Raw genomic sequence first — 22,990 nt, 5'->3', positions numbered from 1 at the left:
GTGCTTTCACACTCTCCTTCCCTCTTATCATGGTTTTTCCTTACAAGATGGGGTCAGAAATTACTGTTTTCAGTCGTGTTCCTAAGAAATTGGTATTTGGAGGTGTTTTAAAACATAGGAAAGCACTTAGAATTATGAGGAAGCAAGATCTTGTGAAATATTGTAATTAATGGTGGCTGCTGTATAAGTTAAATGATTGGGAAATGTTTCCGGAGAATAGAATCTTGAAGTATAACACTTTGTTGCAATTAATGTTGTTTTTAAGGCGAGAAGAGCAGGACAAAATAAATCTCTACAAGAGATCATTAAATGATTTCAGACAATTTTACAGGTGGAACGGTTTGAACTTCAACAACCTGAGAATTAACTGATAACACACAGTTCACAGTAAACTTGCTGAAGTCTGCAAGATGTTTTCTTTATTAACTTGTTTTCTTTGTAGGTATATGTTTAAGAATAATATAGTTTAATAGGTCTTTGTCTGTTATATGGTACAGTGAGTTCATAGACTGTTAAATAATAAGAATCCATGGACTCAAAATGTGCGTTTTGTGATAATACAAAAGATCATGAGTAATTTAGTTCTTTACTGCATGAACATGATGGTAAAATTTTGTGTGTAGTAGCTGTTAATTTTCTTTCTAGCATGCTAGCTTTATTCCGGCATTCAGACTTGCACAACTCTATGATGGGCTGTGTCTCATCTCGATGTGCTGAATTTGACTCTTGGTGTATGCACAACTGTCATTATTCAGTAAAAATTATTGAAGGTTCAACCCAATTAGCAGAACTTGGCACAGCTTTACATTACTTAGAGCTTTTTAAGGAGGAACCTCTAAATTTGATTTGTGATTCTAAGTACGTAGTCAAGGTCCAACGCACGTATCTGATTCTGAACTGTGTTTTTGTTTTTTCTTTTTTTTTTTCTAACAAAAAGGGGGGAGAAGTAGGGAAAACACCACAAAACTAATTGTCAAAAGCATTGTATGTGATGAATCACTTATATCTAAGTGGTGCAGCCCAAATTTGCCCTGTGATGAAACACTTTGCAAGTATGACCCAAAAACATGCTAAATCAGAAAGAACCTACATTAGTTATGGTCAAATCACTAGTTAATGGTCAATGGAAAAGGCCACACCAATTGATAACCTGGGGGAGATGCTATGCTTGTGTCTTTACAGATCAAGGGCCACAATGGTTGCTGGCAGGAAACGTGAAAACTGTGTTATCTTCCTGACAATGATTGCTGCAGCTGCTGCGTTTTGGATGCCTGCACAGACAAAGACTAACATGTGTATTACTTCAGCCAACATGACTGACCAGGGCTCCATATGCCTGGCTATGGCATCTCCAGAAAACCCATTCCACACATGCTTGGTTGGCATCCTCCTTGATGACTACAGCAGCATCACACGACTGTTTCAAAATAGTGGTCGGTGCAGAGGCATTGCAACGAACTGTATTAATACCAACATGGCACTTTGGATTAATTGCCTCCTGGAAGCAGATATTGAACCACAGGAACTGGAATCGTTGGCATCTATGCCCATGGACGCTTGTATCAACCTGGTTTGTGAAAAGTGCCAGAACAATATACAAGAACATGAATGGATAAAACTGCAAAATCTTAATGCTACCCTTGATGACTATAGAAATGAAACTCGATGGTGTAATGCCTCGCAGAAAAATCCAAGGGGTGTCATTGATAATGTGGGACAGCGACCCCAAAACCTCCTGTATGGTGTATTCTTGATCTGTGGAGATAGAGCCTGACCGGGAATTCCTTCTAATGCTGTTGGAGGACTGTGTATTTTGGGACTATTAACTCTCTCAACACCCAATGTATCTATGATAATAGACCACAGAAGAGCAAGACGAGAAAAATACCTTTTGCATGTATATGAGTCAAAATGTGGTGATAACGTAAATTTTTGGGGATCAGGGTTAAGGGTTTTAGGATCTCATGTATCTGGTGTTGGTACAGCTAAAGTTTTAAACACTTTAGAAAAATTAGGATGCTGGTTAGTTAAGAAAACTAACAGAACTTCTAAGGCTTTAAGTGGACTTTTGTTAGATGTAGATTCTGTAAGACATGCCACACGGCAGAGTAGAGCCGCGATAGACTTTTTGTTATTAGCTAAAGGACATGGGTGTGAAGATTTTGATGGGATTCATTAAATAAATTGCTTAGTGGTTGGAGGTTTTTAGGATGGTTGCTATCAGTAGTGAAAACGGGACTGATTGTTTTGATGATTGTTGTGGTTGTGTTACTAATGTTGCCATGCATGATTTCTCTGCTGCAAAGGGCCCTGCAGTGGACAATGAAGGCAATTTTTTTAGCACAAAAACAAAAAGGGGGAATTGTGGGGGACTACGGGGGGTCCGTGGATTCCCTGACGGAGGGCATGGGAACAGAAATTAGCCTTGAAGATATGAAGGCCTACTCATGAGAAAGATGGGAGTAAAGGAGTATCCGGAGATGTTAAGGATGTACCCGTGAGAGAGAAGGGAGTAGAAGAGTTACATTGATGATAGCAAAATTAGCCAATGAGATGTTACTGCTGTAACTTGTAACCAATAGTGAAGAGACACATGAATTGGTAAAACTGTATAAAAATGCACTTGTGGCAATAAATGGCATCTACTACTTGCATCCTGGAAGAACTTGGTCTATGTCGTTTGTCCATCTCAACCACGACACTGAAACAGGACTTCAATCCGGTAAGGGAAATCAATATCCAGTAAATATGAGAACCAAAATGGAGTTAGAAACTTCGATGAATAAATTTATGAAAACCTTACAGGCTGACTGCATTCGAGTGGACTTGCAGATTTGTCTGTTTATAGCTACAACATAGAAACAACCTGTGGCTATTGTGGGACAGTATGATGAGATTGCTAACAGACTGATTCAACGGATGCAGATGGACAGGAGGGAGATAAGTTGTGAGGACTGTTTCAGATGTAAACCATGGATCCTAATTCAGTGTTATAGATGCTCACAAACCTGGTGGTCTAGAAGCCTATTAGCAAGCAGGTGGTGTACCTTCTGTGGAGAATGGCAATGTGAAAAAACAACAGGAGAGCCAAAAGGGCAATATTACATTTAGATAATTAATACAAAGATGAGGTAAAATTATGAGACATTCCTACCATAGTATCTATTGCACTCTTTCTCCCTGATCTAGCAGCTGGTAAAGCTTTAGGAGACCTATCAAAGTTAAGCTGTTGGTCTCTTAAATAGGCTAATCTAACTTCTGAAATACTAACTCAATTAATAGTAGATGTTGATGGTATTAGGCATGCTACTCTACAAAATCACACAGTTATAGATCTTTTAACACTAGGTCGTGGTTGTGAAGAATTCAAGAGAATGTGTTGTATTAACTTGTCTGATCCTTCTGAATCTATTCATAGTACTTTAGACAAACTAAAACAGCATGTTAATAAGATTGTCATAGTAGAATTAGGGTTTGACAAATGGTTTAAAAGCTTGGAAAAAGGTGGGTAGTTGTTTGATCTTATTATGTAAGGCTTAACTGCATTATATGTAATTGTAATTATGTTGTTAATCATGCATTGCATGTTGCAATGTATTTCAAAGATGATTCAGCACGCTGTAAATAAGGCCTGGCTGGTTCAAGAACAAAAAGGGGGAATTGTGGATGGGTTTCTGTTAGATGGAGATTTCTTATTGAACTAGCCAGGCCCAAAGGAATTTCAAGGTCACTTTGGAAAACTGAAAACAGGACCTGCTGTGGCAGAGAGGCATTTCTACAATATCAAGGCCTCAACATGACGTAAGTCAACAGACCTATCAGCAGTGAGACTCCAGCGTGTGGACAGCTCGTGAACATAGATGATATCCAATCAGTGAATGCATGCTTGGAGTGTGGACGCGTGATCAGAGAATAGCTGCATATATAAGGAGGCTTGTTTCTGTAATAAAGGGCTTTGCGTGATTCACATTGAATCAGAATGCTGAGTCCTTTATCATTCCAACAGCCAGCAAAGAAGGACAAGGATATGTATTTGTGGGGCCCCAAGCTAGACTAAGACACTCTGAAGCCCATTTTCCCAAAAGTCCTTATGCTCCTATACTCCACTGTGCCAGAGGGAGTCAGGCACATCTGGATGGCAGCATAGCCTTCTGGAGTGTCAGCTACTCTTCCCAGTTTGGTGTCATCATCAAACTTGCTCACAATGCTGCATATATAAGGAGGCTTGTTTCTGTAATAAAGGGCTTTGCGTGATTCACATTGAATCAGAATGCTGAGTCCTTTATCGTTCCAACAAAACGTTAATGCAAAAGTCAGGCTCCTGGTGTTTGTCTACTGTGCTGCTAAACTCTTTTTGGGGCAGCTGACAACCATGTGGTTGGTGCTCTGGCAGAAACAGCATCTTCTGGGCTGTGACAGGAGCTTGCATTCTTTGGCATGGTGACCCCGCTCACTGCAGTGGTAGCATTTGTCTTCTCTTTTGGATTTCTTCTTGCTGAGGTAGTAAGTGCCGCCTGGGTCAACCACCCAGAAGGACCAAAAGGACGAAAGGGACCAAAAGGTCACCCAGAAGGTCCAGAAGGACCAACACATGTCAAGGTGGACATAACCTAATTTCTTTGATAGAATTTCAGAAAGGTTTTGGTTAATTACTACAAATTTAAAGATCTCTCCTGCAGAAGTGGGCAATGTAATATATACAGTCTGATTGGTTTGATTCCAAAGCACCAATTTAAAGCGGCGTCCCTCCATGGTTTTATTCAGATCTTGCTCATGCCAATTTTTGTCCCACCTGTGTGCTAAGGTTATGACTGTAAGAAATACAATTTTCCAGGTTGCACCTGGGTTACCCTTCATGGTGCTTTGCAGGCTTTCTCCACTCTAGAGTGATGCATCCAGGTGTTCCGTTCTTTAATCTTGATAGCAGTGAAGGATGTCAGGAGGACTTGAAATGGACCTTCCCATTGTGGTTCTAAAGTCCTTTTCTGCAAGAGACTTCACATACACATAATCTCCCAATTGGATGTTATATACTGGCCCATCCAAACTCCTGCTCCGAGTTCCAAACACGTTTCCCAGTTTTGCTGTTTACCCAATGCTACCATATAAGAAGTCATAATTTCATCCCCTTCTTGTGCAGACATCCCCTTCTGTACACTATAGGGTCTCCCATACAGGATTTCAAGAGGATTTAACCCTTCCTTTGACCTTGGCCTTTTTCATATGCAAGAGGTCCAAAGGCGAAGATTGAGACCAAGCCAAATTCACCTCCTGCCCCAGTTTTACAATTTGTGGTTTAATGAGATGATTAATTTCATTTTTTTTTTTCTTTCTACCTGGCTACTGGATTAAGAATGGTAAGGGGTATGTAGTTGCCAATCTATTCCCAAGTGCTGACCGATTTACTGTACAACTTCAGAAATAAAATGTGGCCCTTTCACAGAAACACAGAATGTTAGGGATTGGAAGGGACCTCAAAAGATCATCTAGTCCAATCCTGCTCCTAATACACCCCAGGATGCCATTGGCCTTCCTGGTCACATGGGCACAGTGCTGGCTCATGGTCATCCTGCTGTCCCCCAGGACCCCCAGGTCCCTTTCCCCTACGCTGCTCTCTAATAGGTCATTCCCCAATTTCTAATGGAAGCTGGGGTTGTTCTTACCCAGATAGAAGACTCTACACTTTCCCTTTTTATATTTCATGAAGTTTTTCCCTGTCCAACTCTCCAGGCTGTCCAGGTCTCGCTGGATGGCAGTACAGCCTTCTGGCGTGTCAGCCACTCCGCCCAGCTTGGTGTCATCAGCCAACTTGCTGATAGTACACTCAATTCCCTCGTCCAAATCAGTAATGAATATATTGAATAATACAGGCCCCAGTACTGACCCCTGAGGCACTCCACTACATACAGGCCTCCAACTAGACTCCGCCTCATTGACCACGGCTCTCTGACTTCTTTCCTTCAGCCAGTTCATGGTCTACCTCACTACTAGGTCATCCAGACAGCACTCCCTCAGTTTAGCTGTGAGGATACTGTGGGAGACTGTTTCAAATGCCTTACTGAAGTCGAGGAGGATATATCAGCTAGAACTTCAAACCTTGGTATTATTTCTTGTTACCTCCCAGGCTTTTGCTGTTTTGGTAGGGAGTGCTTCTGGCCAACCTGAAAAGGTATCAGTTAGTACCAAAAAATATCAGCACCCCACTTTTCTTGGGAGTTCCAAAAAATCAATTTACCGTTATTGCCCAGGTCCGTTTCCTTTCCCAATATGACCCATTTCTGGCTTAGGTGTATTAGGATTAGTCTGGAAGCAAAGATCGCATTGCTGTGTCACCTGTCTTACAGTAGTATACAAATTTCTAGCTACTATTTTTTATTAGATGTTTATATAATGTTTCTGCTACTAAAGGCCAAACTAAATAGGAGGTAACAAAAAGTTTTCCCTTGTGGCGTGTGAACCCACCCCTTCTCACTATATGATTCCTCTAAATCTATAATAAGTTTCCAGTCTTCCTTAGTATATTCTGGCTTACCTTATAAAGTAAGCTGCCCGTCAGGGACTAGGGCACTTTCTGCTTTTACCTTTTGCTTAGGCACCAGTTTTGCTTCTCTGTCCACCAGCTCATTTCCTTTTTCCAATTCCGAGCTCACTTTCTGGTGTGCCTTTATATGCATGATTGCCACCTTCTTAGGAAGCTGAACTGCCAATATTTCTTCTGCATGTTTGATATGTTTGCCTTGAGAGTTCAAGAGTTCTTTTTCTTTCCAAATTGCTCTGTGCATATGCACGACTCTGAAAGCATACTTAGAGTCCCTATAAAAGTTCACAGTTTTACCTTCAGCTAGCTCCAGAGCACAAGTAAGGGCGATTATTTCTGCCTTTTGTGCTGAAGTACTTTTAGGCAGAGGTCCAGATTCCATCACTTCATGACTAGTAGTTATAGCATAACCAGCATGCCTTTCACCGTTCAGGAAATTGCTGCTTTCGTCCATAAAGCAGTTCTCAGCGTTCTCCATAGGATTGTCCTTTAGATGTGGTCGGCTGGAGTATGTTGCTTCGATGGTTTCCAGGCAATTATGATGAACTGCTTTTCCAATGTTACCACTGAGGAAAGAAGATGGACTGACAATGTTAGTGACAATGATTTAGCCTGATATTTGAGAAATCTTTGTGGGTAAAGCCAATGTCCCCCTTTTTCTTTTAGAACTGTAGATACCATGTGGGATACTAGCACAGTCATTTTCTGACCCATGGTAAATTTCTGGGCCTCCTGTATGTTCAGTACCACTGTTGCAACTGCCCGCAGGCATCCAGGCCACCCTTTTGCAGTTGTGTTTAATTGTTTGGAGAAATAGGCTGCTGCTCGTCTGTACAGGCCAAGATCCTGTGCCAGTATGCTCAAGGCTATTCCCTGCTTCTCGTGAGAGAATAGAAAAAAACAGTTTACTCACATCTGGGAGTCCTAAAGCAGGCGCTGTCATCAAAGCCTTACCAAGTTCTTCAAAGGCTCGTGTAGCTCCTTTATTCCACTGCAGGTGTTCCTGATCTGTGGCTGTTAGTACATACAGTGGCTTGACAAACAATCCATAATTATGAATCCACAAGTGGCACCACACTGTCATGCCCAAAAAAGGGTCCGTAATTCTTTTACAGTTTGAGGCTTTGGAGTTGGGCATATAGCCTCCTTTTGAGCCTGTCCCTGGGTCCTCTGCCCTGCACAAATTTCATAGCCCAAATAAATTACTTGTTGTTGCACCATCTGGGCTTTCTTTTGTGATACTTGGTATCCTTGGAGCCCCGAAGTTCAATAAACTTACAGTTCAGGTTATGCATGTCTTCTTTGTTCTGGTAGCGATCAAAATGTCATCCACATATTGTAGCATCTGTCCTTCATCAGATGGGGCTTCCCAAGATTCAACGTCTTTAGTGAACTGATTTCCAAATATTGTCGGGCTGTTCTTAAATACTTGTGGCAACACCATCCATGTGAGCTGGGTTTTACATAAATATTGTCTGGCTGTTTTCATAGAGAGAGAGGCAAAAAGGCATCTTTGAAATCTAAAACAGTAAACAAATCAAATCAGAGTTAATACAGTCAGAAAGGTGTATGGGTTTGCTACCACTGGGTAGAGGTCCTCTGTTATTCTGTTTATAACCTGATTTGTATGAATTTCTCTATTACTGGCCGAATTCCTTCCCTGTCCTCCCTTTTCAAAGGGTATTGTTTTTTACCTCCATGGGTGGAGCATTTTGCCCTTCCAGGTAGATCAGTAGTCTATATCCCGGGATACACTTGTTTCACAACTTCTTCATTAATCTTGCCTTCTGTGAGAACAGTTGCTAGAAGCAAGCCCGTTATTTTCCTATATTGCTGATCATTTACCTCCAGAGTAATTTCTCCTTTTTCAAATCTGATTACTGCATCCATTTGTTCCAAAAATTTCTCCCAAAAAGGTTTTGAGGAATCGGACATATATAGAAATTTATCAATACCTACTTGTTTACCCAATTTGTATTTCAAAGCTTCACAAAAATACGCCCTTTCACTTTGGCCAATGACTCCCTTTACCTACTATGTGATTGTTACTTATTGGCAATCCACCAAAAATTCCACTTGTTTCTGTTCATTCCAGGTTCCCATCAGTCTTTTTCAAAACTTGCTACTGTCCGTTTCTCTCTCTGCCTACTTCTTCTGTACCTTCCTCAACATTCATTTTCCCAGTATACACTGATCTCTCTCTAAAAGCCTTCAAAGTCTTCCAACCTTTTTAGTTCCCTACTTTCTTATCCTTTCAACAATCTTCCTTTTCTCTGTTACTGAATACTCTCCAAGCTTCATCTAACAATATTTCCAAATTTATACTTTCTGTCGCCCTCAGTTTCTCTAACTTCTCTAGGGGAGCTCGCACTATTTCGGGTGTCAGGCTACCCTGAGAGGCATACGGCTTGTCCTCCCCTCCCTCCTTCCCCCTCCGCCGCTTCTAGCAGCAATTTTTTTCTATTTTTTTTTTCCTTTCTCTCCTTGCTGCAGTTTAGACACAGGCGAGGCCACGCGGATGGGGGAGGTTGAGTTTATCTTACAGCTTGGCACAGGTCTGTAATTTATATTACAACACAGGCCTGGGATATTTTGCTTTCATTTTTTTCCATTTAATTCCAGTCATAATACACTTCATATGCAATTCCAATTAACTCAGCGATAGTTACGTTCCTCAGTCCCATTTACCTTTTGCAGATGTCAGAAAAACAATATATTAAACACAAGTCCATTATTTCTGTTTTCCTAGATCCAATTCAGTTCATATTATAGTCACTTTCAAATCACTCTTAAATACAATCTCCCAAGCTCACATCCATCATAACATTTAGTTTGTTCTTTTTCCATATCTCAAACTAGCACATAAATTTAGTACGGATCAGAGTTTAACAACTTAAATCCTTTCCTGGTCTCAAACTTATTAGATAATAGTAAAAGTAAATTAACTTAAAGTACTGTATCTCATCCTGTTTTCCAAGTTCTGCAGAACAACATTTAATTGCCACTAATTGATATAACCCCACATTCAAACCACAAGTGAATACAATATTGTTTCAAACCTTCTTTTATCAGGATTCCCCACTAAGTTACTCTAATGTGTAAGGATGCATCCTAAGGAGAGCAAGGTGGTGTTTTAGTATTTTAAAGGAACCGGTTCCCATTTTGTTATTATGTCCCTGATTTCAAAGGGTGAAAAACATATCTGCATATACTTTCTTACACCGCGCGCACTGTAATTTTAACTCATATGTCACGTGACTTAAATCAAGGTGTTTTAAGCTCATCTTCTGCTTTATACAGATCACAGGCTAAAGCATACCACTATAAACAGTAATTACTGTAATTAGCACACACTCACACAGCTCACACAGACACTGCTGGTTGGTTTTACGATTTAGAAGTTACTTTATGATTTAGAATGGAATGCATGGAATGCCCGGGCACTTACAAAAGATAACACGCAGTTATAGACCAATTATTCCTTTTTCACTATTACCTTTTTCAGCAGCTGCAAAAAAGAGAGATTTCTGCATTACCCTTCACTCTTGCTAAGATTAGTCATTAGCAAGAATCCGTCCTGGCTCTCGGAATCAAGACACAGAAATCCCGGAGTTGCTTGGTCTACCCCCAAGATCGCTAGCAGCTGCGGCTGACCCACAGACAGCAGCTCCCCCACTTCCCCCCTTCCCAGGTACCTTTCCCACTGCGGAAACTCTGGCCATGTATGAGATGTCTCTCCACAGCTTACTGGCTCCCTGCCAAATGCAATTAAACGCAATTTTATTACAACATACCTTATCTGCTGTCGTGGCCATGTTAGCAATCAGGACACATAACCACGGACGTAGCTATATGCGGTGCTTTATTTCAGTGCTGGGAAACTAGGGGTTCGCACCCAAAGCTGGCTTCGAACAGCTGATTCAGACCATACCTTATTATACAAGTTAGTCACATACATATTCATTACACCCCTGACAACTATTAGCATATTCCACACCTATTCTAACACAAACTTCCCATCTAAAAGATGCTATAATTATCAGTTATTTTCTATGGTACCAACTTTAAAAGAGTATATCGTAAATCTATGTCCACCTTAAGAATAAGGCTCGGTTACAGTTACCTGCCTTATAAGAATATACCATAAATCTATGTCAGCTTTAAGAACAGAGTTTGGTTACTGATTACAAGAGTTCTATGGCTACAGGGCTGGTTGCTGTCCTAATATTAATCCAACTGTAACAGATCCAGCGATATTCAGGGAAGACCCATTCTGTCCTGTTCCATGGAAGAAAACATCTTGTAAGGTTGATTACTATCAGCCGGAGGTCTTTTGTCTGCTCCTGCAATGAACAACAGAGATGGAGATCTTTACGAAAAAAAACCTCGAGGAGCGCCTAAGATTCTTTTCAGCTGTTCCAGCAGGAAGCAGAACACCCTCCTGTCTGGCTCGCCAAAATGAGGCGTGGAAATGACCTTACAACCATTGAGGTTGTAAGGAAGGTATGTATTTTACCTGTTTATTTACGGCATCGGACACACGGGGAATCATTTCACCTAATATGTGTGTATTTTATGGTAGTTGTGAGCTTGGTTAAATACAGTAAAGTGTTACATATTCATGCAAGTTTTTAGGAACACCTACACATATTCATAACCTGTCCCTGAGAAGGTGGTTCTTATTACAATGAGTTCCGGGAGACCATTTCCATAGTCTCCACCTCCGGCTCCTCCTGGTTGCAGCTGTGCAGTGATCGTGACCCTGGGTCCTCTTCTCTGTACACAATCACCTTTGGTCCAGTGTGATGAGCTGATTTAAACTGGCATATCTCCTGTCCTGTGCTCAAGTTTCTGTTATCTAGTTCACCCAAGGATGCACCCAAGGATTATTATCTTTGCAAGGCGTCAGTGAAGTCCTGTTTCTCATACAATAAGTTACACAGAGCTGAGCAAGGCTAGGCAATAGTGATGTAGGTTAAAGGGTTAGCTCTCTAAGTGTCAAGTGTTAGCAAGTGTTAGTTCTTTAAGTGTTAATTAGTTAACTGTCAATTCCCTGTATCATGGGGGAGTTCAGTTCGGGACATTTAGTTCAGCCTTTTGCCATTTTGCAGAGACCTCTGAGCCTTTCTGCCTTTTTCCTCTTTTTTTTCTCTGTTCGGGACCAGGGTGCTGCTTCCTCAGACATGCTGCTCGATGTGGACAGAGTTAATGAGGAATTGTATTGAGTATCTTTTATTTCTATTTTATATATATTTACTAGCAGTGTATTAGTATTTTTTTATTCTATTAAACTGTGTTTATCTCTATCCAAGATTCTCCCTTCCCTTTCACTTTTTTCCCCTATTGCAGGGGAGGGGGTGAGTGCACTGTTATTGTGGTTGTATTGTCAGCTTGGGTTAAACCACAACACCCCCATGGACCAAAAACATCTGCACAGGCCTGACAGATACCATAGAGGATCCAGCCACTTGCACCCTTATGAAGCCTAGGTGGGATCTCCTGGACATATAGGTCTTTCATTTTAGGAACCTTTTCTTAATGCTCCAAACTGACATGTACACTGACAGTAAAAACATATTGAACCCCCCTACATTTTTATTTTTTGCATAGAAAGAAAATTTGCATATGTTAACATATTTATTTGATATTTAATGTACATATCCTCTGAAAAGTAATTACCAGTTTTTCAACCAGCTGCAACGATCACATGTTCCTAGGCTCTGGGCTGACATAACTGGATGAAACTCTCTTGTACACGATATGTTGCTGGACTGAAGAACTGATCCAATGTTCTCATCTGGCTTTAAGATTTCAGAAATTCTGTCAGTGCTCTAAAACAGCTCTACCACGGCCAAAAGGTCAGTACAATATGGGAGGCTGCAAGGACTGAGCCTGGGTGTTAAATGTCACATCCAAAAAGAACCGTTAGAATTTCTGCTTACTCCTGAAATCAGGAGTTAGGGGGAGAGAGGAGTTTTGAATGTCCCAGGCCCTGACAGCACACCTGAAGAGTTGGGCTATGGCTTAAATACTTTTGTTACTACTTGTTTTCAGTTATCACATAATGCAACTAAACCTGGAAAGCCACTCCTGACAGCAATATGTCATGGAAGAAATGGTTTCTTCTGAGGATACTTTGAAGATTTTCTGAGGATAAAGAACAATATTGTGCAAGTTGTTAAAGAAGCTGCAGTACAGCAGGAAAACTGTGTATCACTGGAGATACAAACTAGCTGCTTAAAACTTGCTATCAACATGCTTCTGCTGTGGTTGGGTGAAAGTACTTCTTCATCCCCCCACCCTGGCTGGAATTTGTCACATGGGTAGTAGAAAGAGGTAAGACGCAAGAATTAATTACATGTTTTACAGTGCAGCAGCTAGAATTCTTTTTTCGAAGCCAGCATTGGGTGCGAACCCCTAGTTTTCCAGCGCTGAAATAAAGCACCGCATATAACTACGTCCGTGGTTATGTGTCCTGATTGCTAACATTTTGGCGACCCAGGTGGGACTTCACGAGCATTGCTGAGACGGATCGCGTCTCGATCCTGCTCCGACTAGCACCAAGGTATTCTTGGGGAGTGCATCGGACGCGACCGGCTCTCCGCTGCTCACGACGGACCTCTGATTGGTAAGACGGAGCTTTATCTGTTGTTTTACCTGGATTATTGGGTACCCATCTGGTCTGGTTCTGGTCTGATGCCCTGCTGGTCAGGCATCTGGTAGCCTGCCGGTCAGACACGGCGAAAGCCATGCTCGGTTGGGCAGGGAGCTCCCGAGGTATTGCCTAGGCAGCCGTCCGTTAGACAGAGGGAAACCTCTGCAGGTTCGGCATCTGGTTCTGGTTATTTAAGCCGCAGGCTCAGCACCTGATCTGGTCTGGTTATTTGCGCGCACCTGGTCTGGTTATCTATGCTGTTCAGGACCTGGTCTATAGTTTTAGCAATTTGATCTGTATTTGCTGTTGAAACTGGTGATTTGAACCGTCTTTACTGTTGTTCTGGTAAAGTTATCTGTGTGTTACCTTTCTGTGTTAATCGTCTGTATGTTACCCTTTTGTGCTGATATGAGCGATACAAAGATGTCACCATTGGACTGTTTGTTGAAACATTGGAAGGAGGCTGGATTTGGACAATCAATGAGTAAAAAGAAATTAATTGAATATTGTACTCACTGCTGGCCTGAATATGACTTGCCTAATGAAGTACGGTGGCCGCCGGAGGGTACTTTACAACCTGGAACTATTAGTGAATTAATGAGGTTTTGTCAAAGGGAAGATAAATGGGATGAGGTACAGTACGTGGATCTCTTTTTCTATCTTGTACAAAAACAGGACTGGAGGAAGGAATGTGGGTTAATATTAGTCCGGAGGAGCGGTACTAATGATAAATGTATGGGCTGTACAGCAGAAAAGAAATGCATGACGTGTTTGGCAATAGAAAACAGCTGCGGTAACGCCTTAGATCTGCCGTGTATAGACGTTGCGCCTTCAGAAACTGAACCCTCTGCACCTAAACCCCTTAAACCCTCGGCACCTGTGCGTCTTACTGAAAGTGATATCGATTCCAGTGGGGATGAGGGGGCAGCAACCGGTGTAAAAGGAGTAACAACCACACCAATATCCACAGGACTAGGAACAGAGGAAAGGAAAACCAAAAGGGGGATGGACTGCCAATTGTAATAGCACCCCTGAGACAAGCAGTAGGAGTGGGGGGAGAGCCAGTTTATGTATAAGTCCCATTTTCGCCAGGAGATTTAATGATCTGGAAACAATCAGCTGGTCCTTAGCGGGAAAACCCGGACAAGGTTGCAAGGATAATTAAAATGATAATTAAAACGCAGAATCCTGATTGGGATGATTTACAAGTGATTCTTGACACATTAATGGATTCTACAGAAAAGGATATGGTTATACAGGTAGCAAGAGATAAAGTAAGGGAGGATATTCGGAATGGAATAGTGGGTGGCAATGTTGATGAAAATTTTCCAAAGGAGGATCCCCGGTGGGATTATAATACTGGAGGTGGTCAGCTTCGCCTCTGGAGGTATCAGGACTGGTTATTGATCGGTGTTCAGACTGCTATGCCAAAACAAATGAATTGGTCAAAACTGTATAATGTTAGGCAGGAAAAGAATGAATCCCCTTCGGCCTTTTTAGAAAAATTAAAGGAAACTGCAAAGAGATATAGGGATTTAGATACTCAAACAGAACAAGCAAGGGTTCAGTTGGCTTTAATCTTTTTGGGACAGTCTCAGGATGACATTCGGAAGAAATTACAGAAACTGGAGGGGGCGCAATTGTGAGATGTGGATGTTATGTTAGAAACAGCCTGGAAAGTTTATAATAATAGAGAAAAGGAACAGTCGAGGCGTTCCCAGCAAGACTTGTTGGCCCTGGTCCAAGGGCAAGGTAGGGGAATAGGAATGGAAGTCCGTGGCAGAGGAACTAGAGGCGGCCGAGGGCGCGGTTTTCGGAATGTTCAGGGAACTCCTTTAAGACCTGTTGTAAAACATGGAATAAATCAATGTGCTTATTGTAAGGAGGAAGGACACTGGAAAAATGAATGCCCGAACCGTACGGGCTCCACGAGTCAGGTACCAAGTGCAGCAGGAAATGCAGTACAAAGTACGGTGTTGGGGGAGTATAATAACAACAACTGACTATATGGCAGCACAAGAACAGATACCCAGAATAAGAAACCCCTGGTGACAATACAAGTGGGGGACCAGGATGTGAGATTTTTAGTGGATACAGGGGCTACTTATTCTGTGCTAAATTCCTTACAGGGAACAGTAGGTCATAAAACGACAACGATTGTTGGTGCCACAGGGAAGGAAGAAGTACGGCTATTCCTGCAACCCTTAGATCTGTGTTTTGGAGAAAAGGAATTAACCCATGAGTTCTTATATGTTCCAGATTGTCCAGTTTCCCTTTTAGGACGGGATTTATTGACCAAATTGGATGCTGTAATAACATTTGAGAATGGAAACCGGGTAATGAAAATTCCGGAATCTAAGGTAGGACAAATTCTGTTATTAAAAGAAAACCCGGTAGTGGAAATACCACAAGCTGTGGAGGAGGCTGTGATCGCCATGGTATGGGAGACTGACATACCTGGGACATCGAAAACAGCCCAGTCCGTAAAAGCGGAATTAAAGGAAGATGCCAGGCCAGTACAATTGAGACAATACCCACTGAAATTAGAAGCTAGGTTAGGAATAGTTCCTCTAATTGAAAAATTCTTGAGATATGGAATTCTAGAGGAATGTGAATCAGAATATAATACTCCAATTTTTCCAGTAAAGAAGCCCGATGGTAATTACCGATTAGTCCAAGATTTGCGGACTGCAAACCAGATCACTAAGGACATTTATCCGGTAGTTGCAAATCCATATACCTTGTTAACATCTGTGAAGGAGAAATATAAATGGTTTACTGTACTTGATTTAAAAGATGCCTTCTTCTGCATACCCCTTGACCAGGAAAGCAAAAAGCTATTTGCCTTTGAATGGGAAAATCCACACAATGGAAGGAAAACTCAGTTAACCTGGACACGTCTTCCGCAAGGATTCAAGAATAGCCCAATTATTTTTGGAAATCAGTTGGCCAAGGAACTCAAGGAATGGACTACGAAAGGTCACATCGTGATCCCTCGACAACGGTACCTGTTGCTACAATACGTAGACGAGATTTTGATCGCGACTGAGACACGAGAACTCTGCATCCAGGTAACGACTGAAATACTGAACCAATTGGGAATGAATGGGTACAAAGTATCGAAAAGTAAAGCTCAAATTGCATCCGAGACTGTGATTTATTTAGGATGCGAGCTTTCTCAAGGACAGCGGAAATTAGGTACAAACCGTGTGCATGCTATCTGTGCTATTTCAGAACCACGAAACTTACATGAATTAAGATCCTTTTTAGGAATGACAGGATGGTGCAGACTTTGGATTATGGACTACGGGTTGATTGCTAAACCATTATACGAAGCACAAGGGAATAAGACGTTTGTGTGGGGAAAACCACAACGTGAAGCCTTCCAAAAGCTAAAACAGGTTTTGATGCAGGCACCTGCCTTGGGCCTGCCGGACTTGAGCAAAGATTTTCAGTTGTTTGTATGCGAGCGACAAAGACTTGCCTTGGGGGTATTAACCCAACGACTGGGATCCTGGAAAAGACCTGTTGGCTATTTTTCTAAACAGCTAGATCCGGTAAGTGCTGGGTGGCCGGCGTGCTTATGGGCGGTAGCTGCTACAGTAATACTGATCCAGGAGGTCTGAAAATTAGCTATGGGAAAAAGGATAGAAGTGTTTGTATCCCATATGGTGACAAGAGTACTGGAACAAAAGGGGGGCCATTGGCTTTCCCCAAGCAGAATGATGAAATACCATGTATTTCTGACAGGACAAGATGATGTTGTTCTAAAAACTACTAACCTAATGAATCCTGCTGAGTTTTTGGGTGCAGGTACTGAAGAAGGAGACCTGGAACATGATTGTGTGGAAGTCATCGAATATACCCACGCAAGTCGCCCTGATTTGAAAGACACTCCGCTGGCAGAAACTGACTGGGAACTCTTTACTGATGGCAGTAGCTTTGTGGAGAACGGAATGCGGTATGCCGGATATGCGATTACTACTGCCAAGACAGTAATTGAGGCTAAACCCTTACCACCAAACACCTCAGCACAAAAAGCGGAGTTAATCACCTTAACCAGGGCATTGGAACTCAGCGAAAACAAGAAAGTTAATATATGGACTGACTCAAAATATGCTTTTGGAGTTGTTCCTGTGCATGGAGCCCTTTGGAAAGAGCGGGGACTGCTCTCTTCACAAGGAACAAACATTAAGTACCAGGTGGAAATACTGAACCTGATTAATGCCATTCAAAAACCATCACAAGTTGCTGTAATGCACTGTAAAGCTCATCAAAGTGGAACATCAAAAATCATCGAGGGAAATCGGCTTGCTGATGAAACAGCTCGGTCAGTAGCATGGCAAGTGAGGACAATGGTGGGTCTTGTCTCCCAGAAGGTAAGAGCAATTGATTTCTTACCTTCAGAACCACCTAAATATTCTACAGAAGATGAAAAATTGGCAAGTCTAGTAAGAGCCAGTAAGAATAATTCTGGGTGGTATGTAACTACCAATGGACAAGTTGTGGTACCAACCACTATTATGAGAGGAATACTTCAGATGGAACACCAGAAGTGTCACTGGGGTGCAGAAGCATTGGTAACTTATTTAAGAAAACAAATTATCTCGGTCCAGATGTTAACAATGGCAAAGTCTATCACAACTAAGTGTGAAATTTGCTTGAAAAATAATCCTTTAGTAAAAAGAAAAATAGAAATGAGGAAAATAAAGACAGGCATACAACCTGGGGATTATTGGCAAATAGACTATGCGGAACTTCCCAGAACCCGAGGATTCAGGTATATACTAGTTGGGGTAGATACCTTTTCAGGATGACCGGAAGCTTTCCCTTGTCGCACCAACCAGGCGAAAGAAACTGTAAAATGGTTACTAAAGGAAATAATCCCTAGATTTAGGGTACCACTGGGGATATCCTTCGAGAGGGGACCACACTTTGTTGCACAATTGGTAAAAGAAATCAACAGATGTTTGGGAATTAAGTGGGAGTTACATACCCCATGGAGATCCCAGTCTAGTGGACAAGTGGAGAAAATGAATCAAACCCTAAAAAGGCAACTTAGCAAGATCTGTCAGGAAGCAAAAATTCAATGGCCTCAGGCCTTGCCAATAGCATTGTTGCGTATCAGGATTAAACCTAGGAGTGGAATGTCAGTAAGTCCATACGAGATTTTGTATGGCAAACCATATGAAGCACCAAACCCAAAACCCAGAGGTACATGTGAAAGGAAATCAGGACTTGTACAATTATGTGTTGTCTCTTGGCAGGACATTGAATCGACTCTGATCCGCACTAGTGTGGAATCGTCCACTAGCGCTTGAGAATCCGGTACATGATATAGAGCCTGGAGACACGGTGTGTCTAAAAACTTGGAATGCAGAACCCTTAAAAGAGCTTTCGGATGGACCCTATAAAGTAGTCCTAACTACGTTCACCGCAGTCAAAGTTGCTGGAGTAGACTCCTGGATACACTATACCCGAGTGAAAAGAGTCCCAAGACTGTGGAAATCGCAGATAGTGGGTCCTACCTCGCTCAAGATTACATTGCAATAATGTCTGGTTTGAATTACCGAATTCTGATCTTGGTTAGACTGTTTGTACTTTTGAAAACTGGAGAGGGAAGTGCCACTCTATTCCTTGAATTGTCAGATGACTACGGATATGTGTTATGAAGTATCGGTGTTGTCTCTCTTTGATCAACAACCATAGTTGCTTGAACAAAGACATTAGTTGTGCATCCTGAACCTCTTTGAGCAATGATCTTTCAATGCGAGCTACCACACCTACCACATACAAAGAATCACAAACAATATTCACTGGGCTATGAGCAAAACTGATAAACACTTCTATTACAGCCCTGAGTTCCAAATGCTGAGTTGATCCTTTCAGGTCAGTTAGTATCACATCGTGCCATTTTCCATCTGTTTTCCATGTAATTGCTGCTTTCTGCATTTTACCCCCTGCATCAGTGAACACTGTGGGTCCTTTAACAGGAAATTCTGAGAGAAGAGAGGGACCCTCCTCCATTGATCCCATATTCAAAACTGACATTAACTTGTGTGGAGGGGAAAACGTCTTAATTAAAGCTTGAGAATTTAATAACGCAATCTGAAAAGATAAGGAGTTCTGCAAAGCCCACTGTAAATATTCTGAAACGAGGGGAACAATGATATATGCAGGCTCACCCCCTGAAATTTCGACTATTCTCTGCCTACCTTTCACTATAAGCTGAGCAAAGACCTCAACCCTGGTTTTAATGGTTCGTTTGAGTCGAAAATGCAAAAACACCCACTCTAAGATCTTTAACGGCTCCTTACCAGTTGTCCATTGCATTATGAGAGCAAAAGGATAGTTAGTATTGTTTACAATTAGTAGTCCGATTACATAATCTGGGTTCCACCTATGGCTGAAAGCTTTTACAAGTTTGGACATAATCTTTTTCAGAGCAGCTTCCACCTCAGCAGTAAGCGTTCTAGGAGAGCTAATGTCACTATCCCCTTTTAGGAGTTTTACAATTGGAGCTAAATCCTCATTAGTGATCCCACAAATGCTCCGGACCCAATTCAGATCACCCACTAGTTTCTGCACATCATTTAAGGATTGAATGACAGGCCGACATACTATTTTCTGAGGTTTCACTGTGGACTGAGAAATTTCCCAACCAAGATATTTCCACGCTGGTTGAATTTGTACCTTTTCTGGAGCAATTAGCAATCCTCTATGCTGCAATGTATCAGATACTTCATTTATCAACAAATCAGTCGAAAAAGTTTCCCCAGCTATTAATATGTCATCCATGTAGTGGTAAATCACTAACTCGGGATGAGATTTTCTGATTGATTGCAAGGCCCAAGCTACATAAATCTGACACATAGTTGGGGAATTTTTCATTCCCTGTGGCAAAACTACCCATTGATACCTTTTCGCAGGTTCAGCCTTATTTACAGAATTTATGGAAAATGCAAAACGTTTACAGTCATCAGGATGCAAAGCAATGGTGAAAAAACAATCTTTCAAGTCAATTATTAAGATCTGCCAATTTTCTGGAATCATGACAGGGGATGGTAATCCCGGCTGTAATGCTCCCATGTCTTCCATGGTATCATTAATTTTTCGAAGATCATGTAACAACCTCCATTTCTTTGATTTTTTCTGAATAGTAAACACAGGAGTATTCCAGGGACTTGTAGACGTCTCTAAATGCCCTTTTTCAAGCTGTTCCTGTACTAGCTCTTCAACATGGGTGAGTTTTTCTTTACTGAGCGGCCATTGATTTACCCATACTGGATCATCATTTTTCCACTGTAATTTCAGTACTGGTCGCCCGTCATCAATGGCCGCTTCTAGAAATGCTGTTGTTTTGTCACCAGAGTTGCTCCTAGTTGTCCTAACACATCCCATCCTAATAGAGAAACAGGGATAGACATCACATTCATGCAGTAAAGAACTAAATTACTCATGTTCTTCTGTATTATCACAAAATGCACATTTTGAGTCAACGGAATCTCGTGATTTAACAGACTGTGAACTTATCGTACCATGTAACAAAGACCTATCAAAATTGCAACATTCTTAAACAGATACCCACAAAGAAAACAGGTTAATAAGGAAAGCATCTTGCAGACTTTAACAAGTTTTCTGACCTGTGTGTTATCAGTTAAGTCTCTCTCAGCTTGTTGAAGTTCAAATCGCCCTGCCTGTAAAACTGTCTGAAAAGATTTAATGATTTCTTGTCCGAGTGCTTTTCTATGTTTTAAAACACCTCCCAATACCGATTTTTTAGGAACACAACTGAAAACAATCATTCCTGACCCCATCTTGCAAGTAAAAACCTTGAGGGGGGGGGTGGGGGAGGCGGGGGGGAAGCAAAGGGCTGCTTGCAGCCTGAGTGGGAAGAGCAGGCAGAAGGTTTTATGGCGCACTTAAAAACAACTAGAGAAACAATTAACTCACATTCCTGACAAGCTGCTTGATTTTCAGAGAGACGGTACACAGGAACACCTAATTTGTACTGTAAAACTCACAAATAACATGCTGATAGCAAACATTAGCATTCTCTGCTGCTAATTTCAACACCAGTGCTTCCTTAACTTCTAAGTTTTCAATCTGCTTATTGATGGTCTCTTGAAGGCGGTCAATAAATTGCATGTAATTCTCATTGGGACCCTGATTAACAGTTGCAAATGATTTGGCTGCTTTGTTGGTTTCAGGCACCTCTCTCATAGCTTGATATTGCTGACCGTTGGATTCACTCGCTAATAGCTGATCTGATCTTTCACACAGTTCTTTTGCCCAGTTCTTATCCGGCGGCTCCTTCTGTTCTCTTGTAGGAGTTAGAAGGATAGAAAGCGGTGAAGGCGGACACAAATCAGTAAAAGAATTGATATTACACTTATTTACGACTTTAGCATTCTCAACTTTCACCAGTCCTTTTGACAAATTATCTGACTCCAGTTCTTTGGACTTCTTGGTCTCTCTAGGGTCGTGTGATGGTACAGGAGGCCATCCACTTGGTAATTTTCCTCCCTCCGCCCCAGACTGTTGTATCATCGGGGGTGCCGAAGGCACAACAGGGGATGGAGTAAGGAGGGTATCGAAAACACGAACTGGGTAAGCTTCACAGTTATTTTTAGAGTTCTTATCAGGCTGTAACGCTGCAAAAATTCCAGTAACCGCAGCCCGCTCAGCCTTAAATTCTTTTAAGTTGGAAATTATAAGCTTCCATGTAGTCGCTAATGATTTAGCTTCTTTATCTCCGTCGCTAACCTTATCCCATAATTTCTGCCCTATATCATCCCAAAATTCAATTTTAAAAGCTTTCTCAGCTTCTGTCGGGTAGCCGTTAGTTCTACAGCAAACCAACAGTCTACGTATGTTACTTTCTTCGTATTTAAGTCCTCTCATAGAGAGAATATGCAGGAGGATCTTAACTATAGCTTCTTCCTCTGAGGATATATTCTGCCCCATAACTTCACTCTTCCCTCCTCCTGCTCCCAGCCGCTCACCTTTCCCGGGGCCTTCTTCAACAAAATTTATCCGCGGAACGTCCGTACGTCTCCGCCCGGCTCTCAGTCCAGCTGAGCCGCCTCCGGCTGGGCCGCTCCAGGCTTTTCCCTGACCTTAGTGAGACGCCGTTCAGAGTATCACGTCGGGGTCACCATTTGTTGGAACGATAAAGGACTCAGCACTCCGATTCAATGTGAATCACGCCAAAGCCATTTATTACAGAAGCATGTCTCCTTATATACGCAACTATTCTCTAATCACGAATCCACGCTCCAAGCATGGATTCGCTAAATGAATATCATGGGCAGTTCACACGCTGGAGCCCCACCGATGATAGGTCTGACGACTCACGCCATGCTGAGGCCCTGTTAATGAAGAAACGCCCCTCTTTCTCACAGCAGATTCTGTTCTCAGCTTCTTGAAGTGGCCTTGAGATTCCTTTGGGCCTGACTAATTCAACAACATATCTCCTTCTAACGAAACCCCTTCACAGGGAAGTAGGGGAAACACCACAAAACTGATTTTCAAAAGCACTGTATGTGATGAAATACTTTGCAAGTATGACCCAAAACCATGCTAAATCAGAAAGAACCTACATTAGTTATGGTCAAATCACTAGTCAATTGAAAAAGCCACATCAATTGATAACCTGGGGAAAAGGTTATGTTTGTGTCGTTACAGGCCAAGGACTGAAGTGAATTCCCCTGAAATGGGTCAAGCCACGGCTGAATAAAGACAACACAGATTCAATGGATGCAGATGGACAGGAGGGAGATAAGTTGTGAGGACTG

General features: G+C 41.9%; 1 protein-coding gene across 1 annotated transcript in view; it reads right to left on the bottom strand.

Moving 5' to 3' along the window:
• Positions 1-22,310, bottom strand: part of LOC139826344 (uncharacterized) — a 166,046-nt gene extending 143,736 nt beyond the window's left edge. Inside the window, exon 1 of the mRNA XM_071801639.1 lies at positions 19,440-22,310. Within this exon, the coding sequence (XP_071657740.1) occupies positions 21,195-22,160 (966 nt within the window). The 5' untranslated portion in view covers positions 22,161-22,310 and the 3' untranslated portion in view covers positions 19,440-21,194. The remainder of the gene's footprint in view (positions 1-19,439) is intronic.
• Between the last annotated feature and the right edge of the window lie 680 nt (positions 22,311-22,990).

This window comes from Patagioenas fasciata, chromosome W, assembly GCF_037038585.1.
Source record: "Patagioenas fasciata isolate bPatFas1 chromosome W, bPatFas1.hap1, whole genome shotgun sequence".
NCBI classification, from domain to species: Eukaryota; Metazoa; Chordata; class Aves; order Columbiformes; family Columbidae; genus Patagioenas; species Patagioenas fasciata.
The sequence above is the reverse complement of the archived record's forward strand: the minus strand, read 5'-3'. Positions and strand labels throughout refer to the sequence as shown.